The 15,000-nt window shown below is 38.7% G+C and overlaps 1 protein-coding gene across 1 annotated transcript in view; it reads left to right on the forward strand.

Moving 5' to 3' along the window:
* The first annotated feature begins 2,631 nt into the window (after positions 1–2,631).
* The window catches only part of GLIPR1L1 (GLIPR1 like 1), a 35,883-nt gene continuing 23,514 nt past the window's right edge, over positions 2,632–15,000 (forward strand). Inside the window, exon 1 of the mRNA XM_030321931.1 lies at positions 2,632–2,930. Coding sequence (XP_030177791.1) covers positions 2,655–2,930 — 276 coding nt within the window. The 5' untranslated portion in view covers positions 2,632–2,654. The remainder of the gene's footprint in view (positions 2,931–15,000) is intronic.

A 15,000-nucleotide genomic window follows, 5' to 3' on the forward strand; every position in this document is an offset into this window, starting at 1 on the left:
TAGTAGGATCACTTTGGATGCTGTGTTGAGACTTAGTATTTAAATATTGGAATATGAAGATAAATATACATAGAGACAATAGAATGAAGTCCTAGAAATGCTGAGAAAATTGTTTTCCCTCTACTGGTCTGGTATTCTTTTTTTTTTTTAATAGTTTTTTTTTTTTTTTTTTTAATGTTTAACATGTATGTATCACTTAATAAAGTCAAAATCACTCCGTATTTCTACCCTTCTTCCAGGAATACAAGGACTTTAAAATAATTCAACTATAACCACTGAGCTCTCCCATCTTCCACATGATTTTTGCCAAGTATTATAGTTCTACCCTGTACTTAAACTCCTTCCTTGAACGCTCCTCCTCCAGTAGCCACACACTTCCCTCTTGCATCCCCTTCAAGTATTTGCTCAAAAGTCACCTTCTCAAAGACATCCACACTGATCACTCTATTTGAAATCAAACGTGCCACCCTCACCTCCACCCCAGTGCTCCCAAATTCTTTAGCCCGATTTATATCTTTTCTATACATATCATCAGGGTGTTTTTCTTAATCATAGAATTTATTATGCTCACCATTTATTCCCTGTGTCCCTTCACTAGAATTCCAAAAAAACCAGATTGCTTTGTTTTGTTTCCTGTGTTGTAAGCCCAAACACCAGGAAGAATGCTTAGAACTTAGTAGACACTGAAAGTACTTAAGTATGCTCAAGACTATGTACAATCACTCCGACTGCTGTCTGGAGAATAAACCATTGGAGGTTAGGAAGCAGGAGCAGGAAGGTCCACCAGGAAGCCATTGCAATTATCCATGAAATCAAGGAGTGCCCTTTCAAATGCTGAATGGTAGTCAAGTTCTGAAAATATACAAAGACAACAGAATTTGTCAAGGGACCCAAACCTCCAAAGTTTGGGGCCTGAGCCGTCAGAAGGATAAAACCGTCATTAACTGTGATAGAGAAGATTGTGGAAAGACCCGTTTTAGGGTGTGGGATGTAAGAAGTTCAGTTTGGACTGTGTAAGTAATGCTAGTCACATATATTGCAATTCTCCATCAGCAGAGACAGATGAGAAATATTGTCTCTCCTGCTACGAAGAATTTCCATTAGGATCCTTGTATTTTTCCCCATTTTATAATTTAATTTTCTGCTTTTTTTAAGATTTTATGTTTAAGTAATCTCTACACCCAATATGGGGCTTGAACTCACGACCCTGAGATCCATTGACTGAGCCAGCCAGGCACCCCCTAATGTTTAACTTTTTACTTAAAAAAAAAAGTTTATTTTTCAGAGAAAGAGAGAGAGAGAGTGCAAGCAGGGGAGGTATAGAGAGAAGGGGACAGAGGATTCAAAGCAACTCCATGCTGACAGCAGTGAGCCCAATGTGGCATATGAACCCACGAACCGCAAGACCATGACCCAAGCCGAAGTCACTCTACCGACTGCGCCACCCAGGCACCCCTACTTTTTACTTATTAAAAATGGTTACTGGGCACTTGGGTGGTTCAGTCAGTTAAGCATCCGTCTTCGGCTCAGGTCATGAACTCACGGCTCCTGAGTTTGAGCCCGGAGTGGGACCCTTTGCTGACAGCTCAGAGCCTACATCCTGCTTTGGATTCTGTGTCTCTGTCTCTCTCTCTCTGCTCCTCCCTGCTCATGCTCTGCCCCTCTCAAATAAACATTTAAAAAAAAATTTTTTTTAATGGTAACTAGTTGCATCAAAGATTTTTTTTTAGTGGCAAGATTTATTGACTAGAATAGTCAGTAGATATAAATATGTATTTACTTGAATTAAATGGCACTGTAAACAACCTCAAATCATCAAATAAAGATATTTATTTGAACACAGAAATACTGGAAAATGTCACCAAAAAATGCTGGTTTATTATTGGATAACAAATGAAGTTGATTTACATTGCAGTATAGGTAAAATAAGCAACCAAATGTATTCTGTCTTAGTCGTTAACATGCCAACTAAAGTGGTCCTTTATCTGAAGTTTACTAGTAACCAAACCATAGGTCTGTTTCAAACTCAAATATCAAGAATGTAAGATTTTGTCAAGAGGAACTACTTAGCCACACCTCTCTATCTTTATCTTTTCTAGGTGGTCAGTCTCCAAATGAGAAAACAAAGGCAAATTTTTGAATTATTAAATGTTTGACCAAGTAATAATTTAGGATCATACTATGTGGAGTACACAAAATGCTCATTCTTGAGTTATTACCAGTTTCTGGAGATATGGGCAGTATGACACTGCAGTTAATTTAAAACAGTAAAAAAAAAGCTACATATGAAAACCGAGGCTATGTAACTAATATATAGGGTTTTGTGCCGGCCTGGTCCACTGTCAGCATCTAATACGGTTGTCTTTTTACATAACACCGTGTCGCCAACATTTTGCAATCTGGATTGCAGTTCAGGCGCTCTCCCCAGTGATTCTGGATTGGGTCCTCAGACAGCGTCCTGGATGATTAAGACAGCGTCCTGGATGGTTAAAACCACGCACCAGAGGGCCCCCCAAGGCTTTCTCCTGTAGCGCAGCGCTTTGACGCGTGCTACCTGCTGCCTGTCCTGCCTCGGGTTCTGGCGCAGCCCTCTGGGGGGGGGGGGGGGCAACCAGCCGAGCATCCCCGCGCTGAGCTCGAGCTTGTGCAGGAGGATGGAGCCAGCCCGGAGAGTGGTCCCCACGGGGCCGCGGAGGACTGGCTGGCCGAGCCGTTACTGGTCCACGCAGTCAGAGCGTCTTGTGCATTCCGCTATGGTTCTGAGGAAGAAACTGAGTTGCTTATGGACGCTAGGCCTCTGTCTGGTAGCCAGTAAATCGTCTGCCAAAGTTCCCTCCATCACAGACACGAATTTTAAAGACAGCAGCGTCAAGGCGCACAACGACATGCGCGGCAAAGTCTGGCCCCCCGCGGCCGACATGAAACACATGGTGAGAAAGAACCCCGGGCTGGGATCTTATTTCTCTGGTTCATCCTAAGGTAACTGGCGGATAAATAGGATGCAGCCATTTGTATGAATTCAGTCTGGACTTTCAGCGCGCACTTAAGAATCACACCTTGGCCGGGCTATCATCCTTCAGGGGGGTGATAGGCGTGGACGAGAAGGGAAAACTTAAACCTGTATCTTGCCCAGGCTTAGCTCCCTTTAGTGGGGGGCGGGGGGGATAGGAAGGATTGGGGGGTAGGGAGGATAGGGGAATGGAGGGTGGGGGTGGAGGATGAAGGGTGGGGAGTCAGGAAGGATGGTGTTTGGGAGTTGCTTGGTCTTCATCGCTAAGGCGTAATAGACGTACTTCCGCAACTTCGCACAGGTTTCCCCACCCCGTCCCCTTATTTTGGCTAGCACTCCCCAAACTGCATAACTGGGATACTACGGATAAAAGAAAGAACACAGGGATCGAGATTCTCTTGATCTCTTATTATGAACTCAAGGATGAAACAGCAGTACATGTGTAGTATTCATCTTTAAGAAATGTTCTACAAGGATGTGAATAATGAAATCAGCATTTGAGCAATATCAGATTGTCATTTCCATGAAAAATAGAATGTGAAGTTTAATTCCAAAAACATTGAACTGATGGTGTCTTTTGTAGACCTTCATCATATAGACATTAAGGCAAAAAGAGTACTCTGTTGAAGAATGAGCATCAAGAACATTGGACTATTAAAATAATTCATAGAATTTACAGTTTTTAAACGAATGTCTGACTATAAATTTTCTTGCATGTAGATGTCATTATGAAACTATGAATATAAATGTTGACAGCATAGTTTTGCTTATATACTATGCAGGTATAGCTACATTGTAAAACATATCTATTTCAGCTTTGTTCCTTTCTATCCAACAGAAAATAAAATGGAAATAGGGGCACCTGGTGGCTCAGTCGATTAAGTGGCCAGCTTCTCTGGTCATGATCTCGCGGTCCGTGGGTACAAGCCCCACGTTGGGCTCTGTGCTGACAGCTCAGTCTTGAGCCTGCTGTGGATTCTATGTCTCCCTCTCTCTCTGCCCTTCCCCTGCTCATGCCTCTCTCTCTCTCTCAAAAGTAAATAAACATTAAAAAAATTTTTTTTAAATAGGTACATAAAATGGAAGTATTATAAGATCACATTCAGCAAATAGCACAATTTAAAACTGCACTATTCTGGGGCACCTGGGTGGCGCAGTCGGTTAAGCGTCCGACTTCAGCCAGGTCACGATCTCGTGGTCTGTGAGTTCGAGCCCCGCATCAGGCTCTGGGCTGATGGCTCAGAGCCTGGAGCCTGTTTCCGATTCTGTGTCTCCCTGTCTCTTTGCCCCTCCCCCGTTCATGCTCTGTCTCTCTCTGTCCCAAAAATAAATAAAAAACGTTGAAAAAAAATTAAAAAAAAAAAAACAACTGCACTATTCTGCTACATGGGAAAGCATTTTTTGAGGGGGAAGAGGTTTCAAATAGGTTTGGGAAACACTGGGCTGGATTAAACAACAATAAACTGATCTCTTTAATACAGAACTATTAAAATATTTTAATATGTAATATGTACTTTAATCTCTAATAAGTTAGGGTGGTCAATGACATGGATTTGCTATACAGTATTTCCTCCACACTTATTTGAATATATTTTTTTAAGGACTATCTTATGTCATTAAGATGGTATTTATATATATGTGTATATGTTTACATATATGTGCATTCTATATAAACACACACATATATATGCTTTGGTTTCCAAAGGAAATAATAAAAAGATATACATAAAATTAGTTTAAATTTAAATAGCTAGCTGAAGGCAAGAGGGAAGAAAGGAATAGGATAGAGAAGACCTGAATGGAAACCAGCCTTCTTTGCATTTACCTTGTTTTATGTTTGAGTTTGTAAACATGTAAACGTTTTTGTTATTTAACCCTTTACATTTTCTGGTGCTCTTTATTTCTTTAAGAAATTTTTTTTTAATGTTTATTTATTTTTGAGAGAGAGAGAAAGCAGAGTGTGAGCAGGGGCAGGGAGGGAGAGAGAGAGAGGGAGACACAGAACCCAAAGCAGGCTCCAGGCTCTGAGCTGTCAGCACAGAGTCTGACGCAAGGCTCAAACTCACAAACCTCGAGATCATGACCTGAGCCGAAGTCGGACGCTCAATCGACTGAGCCACCCAGGTGCCCCTCATTTCATTGTTTAGATCCATATTTCCACTTGGTATCATTTTCCTTCTGCTTAAGGGACATAAACATTTCTCATGCTTCAGTCTGTTGGTTTTTAATCGTATCAGCTTTTTATGTTATAAAAGTCTTTATTTCTCCTTATATTTTTCTCTATTAGGCGATTGCATTAACTGTATATTTTTTCCAGTCGAATGAGAAATAATTGGCATACATCACAGTATAAACTTAAGGCATACAGCATGAGGGTTTGCTTTACATATATTGTGAAATGAATGACACAATAGGTTCAGCTAATGTCCATTTTCTCATACAGATACAGTTTATAAAAAGAAGGGGCGATTGGGTGGTGCAGTCAGTTAAGTATCTGACTTTGACACAGGTCATGATCTCATGGTTCTCGGGTTCGAGCTCCGCATTGGGCTCGGTGCAGACAGCTCAGAGCCTGGAACCTGCCTCGGATTCTGTGTCTCCCTCTCTCTCTGCCCCTCCCTAGCTCGCACTCTGTCTCCGTCTCTCCCTCTCTCTCTCTCAAAAATAAATAAACGTAAAAAATAATTTTTAAAAAAAAGAAGAAGAAAGGATAAAAATTTCTCCTTGTGATGAGAACTCATAGGATTTACTCTCTTAACTTTCCTATATATCATACAGCAGTGTTAGCTATAGTCATCGTGATGTGATGTGAGCCAGGAGCAAAAAGTGAAGAAAGAATTCTTGAGACGTTTTTAGTGCAAAAACGTGTTTCTATTAAAGCACGGGGACAGGACCCATGGGCAGAAAGAGCAGGGCTAGGATTGTAAAGGCAATTGATTATATACATCTAAGTTGGGGGGAGGGGTGGGGGGGGTCGGTGATAAAGACAAAGGAAATTTCCAAAAGGATTTTCATATGTTAAAGATTTCCGGGATCCTGGAGATCTGGCTATTGTCAAGCTAAAATTGTTTCTTGCCTCTGGCAAAGCATTAATATTAAGACAATTGTGAGTTCTTAAGAGGAAAGTCCTGCTCTGTCTCAAGTATTTGTTGATGGGCTGCAAGTTGTAAGGTAATTTAAATTTAGCTACATTTCTTTTGCCTTTGTTCTCCTCATCAATCATGTACATTATATGGATAGTACTTACTCATCTTATAACCGGAAGTTTGCATCTTTTGACAACTCTCAATCTCCTTAATTTTTGCTAGATATTATAATTGTGTGTAGGATTCTAAGCTTAACTTTAAAGATGTTGCTGCACCGTCTTCTATCTTCTTTCACATTATTTGTGATGAGAAATCTGCTGGATCATTCTCTTGGTTCCCATATACATCATATGTATTTTTCCATTGGCTGATTTTAAGAATTTCTCTTCATCCTTGGTTTTGAGCAATTTGAGGTGCCCTAGTGTCACATTGTTCATGTTTCCTAGGGTTCATTGAACTTTTTGTATCTGCAGATTTTAATTAAAACAGAAAAATTTTACGCATTATCTATTAAAATATTAGAGGCTCCAATTACACATACATTATACTGTTATGCCCAGAATTCGTGATCCCCAAAGACCACTAGGGAGCCGAGTCCGATGCAAAAGCAAAGAGCCTTTATTCGAGCTAGCTTGAGCTCAATCCCCTACCTGCACCGACGCAGCGGTGAGATACCAGAGAGAGAGCGAGTTTCAAAAGGACAAAGGTTTTATTGGGGCCTGGGGGCAGTTGGTGAGGTAATGGCTATGGCCTCAGCCGATTGGCTGGGGAAGGGTCCTGGGGAAGGGTCCAAGTCCTGTTCAGCAGGTGAGGGGGGGTTATTCAAGGGGAGGAGGTGTGGTCAAGGTGAAGGACACAGAACAAGATGGAGTCGGCCGGCGTAGGCCCGCCCTTTCAATACCATTTGAAGTTTCCCACAGTTCACTGATGCTCTTTTCATTATTTTTTTTCTCATTCTTGCTTTTTCTACTAACTTTAACATTTGTGTCAGTTCTGTTTGGATTTCCATTGATTGATTTTTCTGCTCATTTTGGCTTGTATTTTCTTGCATCTCTCTATGCAGATAATTTCTTATCAGGTACCAGATATTGCTAATTTTACCTTGTTGGGTGATGGTTATTTTTGTATTTCTATAAATATTCTGGATTTTTTTCCTGGCATGCATTCATGTTACTTGGCATTTTGATCCATTTTAGACTCGTTTTTAAGATTTGTTGGGCTGCACAAAAGCCATAGTTTAGACTAGGATAAATATCCCCCACAATTAAGCCAAGATCCTTCTGAGTACTCTACATAATTCCCAAGATTATGAGGTTTTTCCAGTCTGGCTAGTGAAAAAAGGCACTATTCCCAGGACTGGGTGAGCATTAGGTAATATTTCCCTTATCTTTTTGAGTGATTCATTCCCTGGTCTTGGGTAAGTTCCTCATATGCATGTGCTAATCACTACTCTGCCAAATATCCAAGCCGGACCCTTTGAACATCTTTGGAGTTCTCTCTCTATGCAAGTCTCTCTTACCTGGTACTCTTGATAGCCTGAAAATTCTCTCAAGGCAGTAGGCTGAAGTTTAGCTTATTGGTCTCCCTGTCAGGGAGCACTGGTCTTTCTTTGCTTGATGTTATGTGTGCCGACACCTGTTGTTTCATATATTTTATTTTTATTGTTTCAAGTGGGAAAGTAAATCTAGTCCTGTTATTCCATCTTGGGCAGAAGCAGAAGTGCTAACTATTGGCTGGGACTTTAATAGGAGTTTCTCCAGTCTTCCACTACTGAATCATCAAAGAAAACTAAGCACCTCATTTCTCATATCAATTTCTATATTTATCAGGAAATGATAGACTATTATATTGTGTTAACAAATGAAACCTGAAAGCTCACAGGCGGTTTTTTCCCCATTTTTTTATTGACATGACACTGTATTTAAGTATACAACATGATTCAATATATGTATATTGTGAAATGATTACCACAAATTGAGTTAATGTCCATCACCTCACATAGTTACAATTTCTTTTTCTTGTAATGAGAATGTTTAGGATCTAATAGCTTAGCCACTTCAAAATATACAATGCAGTATGGTTGCATATAGTCACATCATCATGCTTTACTGTACATCCCCCAGAACTTATTTACCTTAAAACTGGAAGTTTTCACCTTTTGACTTCCTTCACCAATTTCACCCCCCCCCATATCCATAAACCACCAATCTATTCTCTGTATGTATGAGTTTGTTTTTTTAGATTCCACATGTAAGTAAGATCATACAGTATTTGTTTTTTCATTGTCTGGCTCGTTTCACTTAGCATAATTCTTTAAACAATATTGGTTTAGTATCTCACTCAAAGTCCAATACTGGTTGGACCACTCTCCACATCACTTCTTCGTGCAGTGCCATGGGCTGATTTTATTTTGGTTCCATCATGCCAACATATGTTTTTCAGAGTCACCATTGAGAAAGCTAGAGGGCTGTACAGGTATTTTTATAATCAGACCTGGAGGTGATATATGTCATTCCCACTCAGGTCCCTCTGGCCAGAATTAGTCTGATGACCCTAGCATGCTTGCATTAACTATCACTAGCACAGACTGCTTTTATGGTCATCAGATATTTACTTATTCCTTCCATCCCATAAACAGAATAAGTTCAAGGCCTCCTCCAAAGGATAAGCCCAATATCCTGTTTAGTTACTGAATCAGAATCTAATATCTCTGAGTAGAATGCAACAACCCAACAAAGTCAGTTGTGAACACTCTTGGCCTAGTGCCTCTATCTGTCCTCCACACAAACAATATTCAAAGGCAACACAAGACAAGATAACTGTACCAAACACTTCTACTGAGAAAGTGGAAGAATAGGAACCACACAGCAATTGTTGGTTCAGAGTGATTATGAAATCTTTAGATAGTAGACAGTATTCATACCTAATATACTGGAGGTCAGAAAAGTTTTTTTGATTAAGGAAGTAGGAGTTCCCTTGTCCATTGTTTTCTGTGGTATCTATCTTCTCCCTCTAAAATGTTCTTCCTTATTCATCATCCTCCTTGGCCAAAATGAATTGGGCATTGGGAAATATACCATCTTTGAGCCATAACCGTTATGCCCAGAATTCGTGATCCCCAAAGACCACCAGGGAGCCGAGTTCGATGCAAAAGCAAAAGAGCCTTTATTCGAGCTAGCTCGAGCTCAATCTCCTACCTGCACCGACACAGCGGTGAGATATCGGGGAGAGAGAGCGAGTTTCAAAAGGACAAAGGTTTTATTGGGGCCTAAGGGCAGTTGGTGAGGTAATGGCTGTGGCCTCAGTCGATTGGCTGGGGAAGGGTCGGAGTCCTGTTACTCAAGGGGAGGAGACATGGTCGGCCAGCATAGGTCCACCCCTTCAATAACCTTCTCAGATTGCTTTCTGCCCATGGAAGTTTAAGATCCAAGATATTTATAGGCTTTTTTCATAACAAGTTTACAATATCTTTGGGAATACATCTGTCTCAAAAAATCTGAAGGTCTTTCAGCTATATGCCCCCAATCAATTCCAAATACCAATACCCACACTTAAAGTACCAATTGGAGAAATTTTCAAACCTTTCTTTGTTTTCTCATTTTGGTGCTTTTCTTGTTCACCTTAATGCCAGTTATCTTGAAATATGACTTTTGGAGAAAAGGGTACATCCTCATCTGTTCATTTGCTAAGGACCTTTTAATCACTTAAAAAGATATCCTTGGAGTCACATTCTTCATCTCCTCTTTGTCCTAATCGCACAAAAGTTATATGACATTAGTCTCTCAAAGTCTTTTTAAGTTCTCATATCTTATTATATGCTATATAGAAGCAGTTCTTTTCCATGCCTCAAAAGCCCCACATTTCTTGACTCTAGCTTTCATTTCTTTCCCCAAGTTGGCCAGTTTTTTACTCTTAAAATATTTTGTTCAACCCATACCACAACCAACAACCACTATTTTGTTTTCCAATCTCTGCTTAGAGCTTCAAGTTCAGTGGACTCATGATTCTGAGTTATAGATCACATTTTTTCAGATGTTTTGGCCCTGCATCACATGGATTGCTGTTATTCCTGCCTCTGACATAAGTTTCCTCACTGCTTGCCAGCTAACTATTAAATTCCCCCACACGGTTCAGGCAAGCTTCCACCAACATTTGTGGGCTAAAGGAAGAATAAAAATGGAAACCTACATACAATCTCATTGTTTGCTCAGTAATTCAATCTTTATTTAGTAAAGAATGCATGGTTTCAGGGATTTCACCTACCTTGCTCAGATTTGGATTTAATCAGAATAATTTTGCTCATTTTCATTTATATAATCAGTAACTAAATTTTTACTTCTTCTGAAATAATCAAAACTATTAAAATTAAAAGGCAAAGTTTAATGGGTGAATAACGATTTTAAGTATTGAAATTTTTTTTGGAAAATTTAAGTCTTGTATATTTGTATAAATATAAAATTCACCATTCTGGTGATCATGTCCATCTAGTGGCCAATGTAAAGAACTGATGTCATGCTTCACTTAGGTAACATACAGATCTACATTTACCCCTACTTAACAGTGATGGAAATTGTTACCATTGAAAAATGTCTTCCTTACCCCAAAAATGGGAATATGAAGAGAGAAGGAAGGAAATAGATCTTCAGTAGTTCTGCTAAACAATATTATATTATGTAAGATTCCACTGCTTTCATGTTGCTTTAAAAGATTTGACAAGTTGATCTTTTCTCTTACCTAAGAGTTAACATAGTTAAAATCTTCCCTGGACTCTGAAGCAGTGTCTGTCTCTTACATCATCAGCAACAATATTCACAAACTATTTTACCATTCACATATAAATGCCTTTTGTTTTAAAAACATGTCGGTGTCGTGGGTCACACTGAACATGTGGTAAGGTTAAAATGAGAAGAATCTTTCATTTTATAATACCCTGTGTGTGTGTGTGTGTGTGTGTGTGTGTGTGTGTGTGTAATATGTGATGTCCTATAAAATCTGGGCCCACAGCAGGAATCCTTCCTACTTAGGTCTCAGGGTGGTTTAAGTTTAGATTTTTATTATGGCTTCACTCTACTTTGAGTAGTAAGTTTTATGAAGCTAGTCTAGGCTGTCCTATAAAATAGACCCTGAAATTTTAGTGGCTTAACAATTTAATTCCTTAGTGGCACAAGTTGGAGAGAAGGTGAATTGGATTCAACCTCTCTTGCTGAGACAAGACCCTGGGTCCCTTGCTATGACCCTTACCCTGGTTAGCTCATTGACCTGCAATATTACCAGAGATTCCAAAGTCATTCATTGGATAATTGCTTTACCAATGTGAAGAATAGCTATCTATTGATTCTCTTGCTATTATAAAGTAAGAGGTTATTTTTTTCTCATTTCTTCCCTTTTTTTTGTTGAATTAATATGGCATTTATATTCAGACCACTGTTCTTATTAATTGCAGATCTTATTAATTGCATTTCTTATTAATTGCAGATCTTTATCCTAGAGGCAACTAGTAATAACACAAATAAAATTTAAGATAAGTGTTTGTGAGGTTGTAAAGAAATTGGAAACACTGTACATGGTTAGTGGACATATAAAATTGTGCCGCCGTTCTGGAAAACAGTATGAAGATTGCTTAATAAATTATAGTAGAGCTACCCTAAGATCCAGAAATCCCACTTCTGGGTGTATATCCAAAAAATTGAAATCAAGATTTTGAAGAGGTATCTGCACTTCCATGATCACTGTAGTACTATTCACAATAGCCAAGATATAGAAACAACCCAAGGGTCCATAATAGATGAATGGAAAAGGAAAATGTGGTATATACATGCAATGGGATATTATTCAGCCATAAAAAAGGAAAGTCCTGGGGTGCCTGGGTGGCTTAGTTAAGCGTCTGACTCTTGATTTGAGACTCAAGTCATGATCTCATCGTTCGTGGGTTTGAGCCCCACGTTGGGCTCTGTGCTGACAATGCTGGGGTTGGGGGTGAGGTGGTTGAGGTATTGGGGAATTGTTATTCAAAGGGTATAAAGTTTCAGTTATGTTAGTTGAATAAGTTCTAGAAATCTGCCATATAGCATAGTGTCTATAGTTAGCAATATAGTATGGGGCACTTCAAAACTTGTGAAGAAGGTAACTCTTGTGTTAAATATTCTTACCACAAAAACAAACAAACAACATCAAAAGGACACAAGGAAACTCTGGGAGATGTTGGTTATGTCTTTTACCCAGATTATGGTGATGCTATCATAGGTGTTTGCATATGTCCAAACTCATCAAACTGTACACATAAAATATGTAAAGTTCTTTCATATCAATTATACCTCAATAAATCTGATTTTATAAAGTATTATTTTTGTTATGGGCATCATTTCTTATAATCCTTTCAGGAATTTTGAACATTGACTGTTATACTATTTGTATTACTCAGTATCATTCTTTTTTATATCATCCATATATAGCATAAATTCTTCAGTAGCACACTGCAACATCCAGGCATTCTCCCACCCTCAACTTTATGCACAATATACTGTTTCTTGCCATAGCACTAGTAGAAGCATCATGTTTTTATACGCATATTTTTAAAAAGATAGTGTGGGAACTCTCCATATGAAACTATTATAATTCTCTTTGTTTTTAGTTTATATTTGGAAGAATCTCTTAGTAGGTTTTCTTATTCTTCCTTGTGTAGAGGAGCTTCTGTGATATGGATGGACTTCATAATATGAGGGCTTGTGGTCAGGAGAGCTTGCAGAGTGTACTGGAGTTAAGGCTAGGCAGAAAACAGGTGATTGGGCTTTTTAAAATTTGTGTCTACAAGCATGTCAAAGTCTTCTATTTACAAGTTAAGGCAGAATATTAATAAAAATTTTCCCATAGAACTAGAGACTTAGTAGCAATTTAGTTTTAGGTGAAAGCATTACCAGATCTAAGGTGTCATTAAAATATTTTTTTTAATGTTTATTTATTTCTGAGACAGAGAGAGACAGAGCATGAGTGGAGAGGGCCAGAGAGAGAGGGAGACACAGAATCTGAAGCAGGCTCCAGCCTCCGAGCTGTCAGCACAGAGACCAATGTGGGGCTGGAACTCAGGGACCATGAGATCATGACCTGAACCGAAGTCTGACGCTTAACTGACTGAGCCACCCAGGCGCCCCTTTTAAAATATTTTTTTAGAAAGATTTTTAATTATGCTGTTCAATCAGGGGAAAAAATGGGCCTCAAAGAGTCCCTGAGAATTCCAAAATGCAACTAGATTTTTGCAGTTATACATATACCTAGATAATTACAATTTATACACATACTATGCATGTTTGAACTGGCTTGCAATACATGTTTTAAATGCATATAATTCCTTTGCCATCAGATATTAATTCCTGTTCTTTCAAAGCTGTTGTGTTCACCATTTGTGTGTGTGTATATATATATATGTATTTTTTTAATATAATTTATTGTCAAATTCGTTTCCATACAACACCCAGTCCTCATCCCAAAGCATTTGTATATTAAGACTAGGTCTTAATTAGAATGATAGAATAATTTTCACTTGTACCATACTTTGGGTAGGGGATGACTTGATACAAGTTATTCTACATTAGAACTAGGTTTTAACTAATATATTTTCTTTAAAAATATATACCAGATTTAAGCTGGTCTTTTCTTTTTTTTTTTTTTTTTCCTTTTCTTTTAAAATGGAGAAACCTCTCAATGATTCAGGTAAAAGACAAGGATTTTCACAGGCATAAGAGGAGATAAAGCTTTCCAGAGTTTATAGCTAAACTGAAATATCTCGGAAAAGGAATGAATTGGTTTCTAGCAAGGAATATAAGTGAGAAGGCCTGGCTTGAAAACATTTGTTTGCTATTGCCGATTTATTGTTTGTTTGATTCTGTAATTATATCTGTCTTATAGTGGCTGTGAGAAAAATAGAGGCTCTGTCCTTGTGGTATCTTGCCTCTTTCAAGTATGTATAATTTTTGGTGAAGGGTGGTATATGAGAACTCATCACTCAGTCTAGTCATTTTTTCAGAAGAGTAAATTATGATCTGTCCTCTGAGAACTGCTGAAGTCTCTCTTGGCTACTGTAAACAAACTTTTTCACATAACAATTTTTGTAGTTTGAAGGAATATGAGTGATTAAAGTGTCAAGAAATGTAGGAAGTTAACCAATGAAATTAGTAGTATGAATTTAAATCTACAATCTTAAAGTGAAAATGAAATGTCATTTATTTATTACCATTAAATTACCCTAATTGTAATGTTTAGTCCTCACATTGACAAGGGGATTAAAAATGTGATCTTAAACATTCTGGGGACTCCTTTCCCCCTATTGTTATACGAAAAACAAAAAGCAAAAAACCTGGGGTCTTTGTTCCAAAAGATAGGTGAATCATCTTAAGTAATCAAGTCAATAATCATTATTATCCTTCCAAATTATCATTGAGATGCCAATATCATTACCCTTCCAGGTTTGGACATGCTCCCAACACAGTCCAATGACACAGAAATACTGATGGAGGCTGGGAGAACCATGTTAGATATTCTACTTTCCAAAGGCCACCATGCTACCATCTGAAATCTTGCTGTATGCTAAAGGCATGTAATACTGGCAGTAGCCTTTAATTTTAGCTCCTTTTTTGTTTTTAAGTTTATTTATTTATTTTGAGAGGAAGGAGTGCTGGAGAGGGGTAGAAAGAGAGGGAGGGGGAGAGAGAGAACCCCAAGCAGACTCCACACTGTCAGTGCAGAGGCTGATGCAGGGCTCAGTCCCAGGAACTGTGAGGTCATGTCCTGAGCCCACATCAAGAGTTGGAGTCTTAACTGACTGAGCCACCAAGGCACCCCTTTATTTTTAGCTACTTAAGCTTTCTGGCATGCCAAAAATCTTGAGGCAAAGAATTACAGAATGTCTGT

The sequence above is a fragment of the Lynx canadensis genome, chromosome B4 (genome assembly GCF_007474595.2).
Source record: "Lynx canadensis isolate LIC74 chromosome B4, mLynCan4.pri.v2, whole genome shotgun sequence".
NCBI lineage: Eukaryota > Metazoa > Chordata > Mammalia > Carnivora > Felidae > Lynx > Lynx canadensis.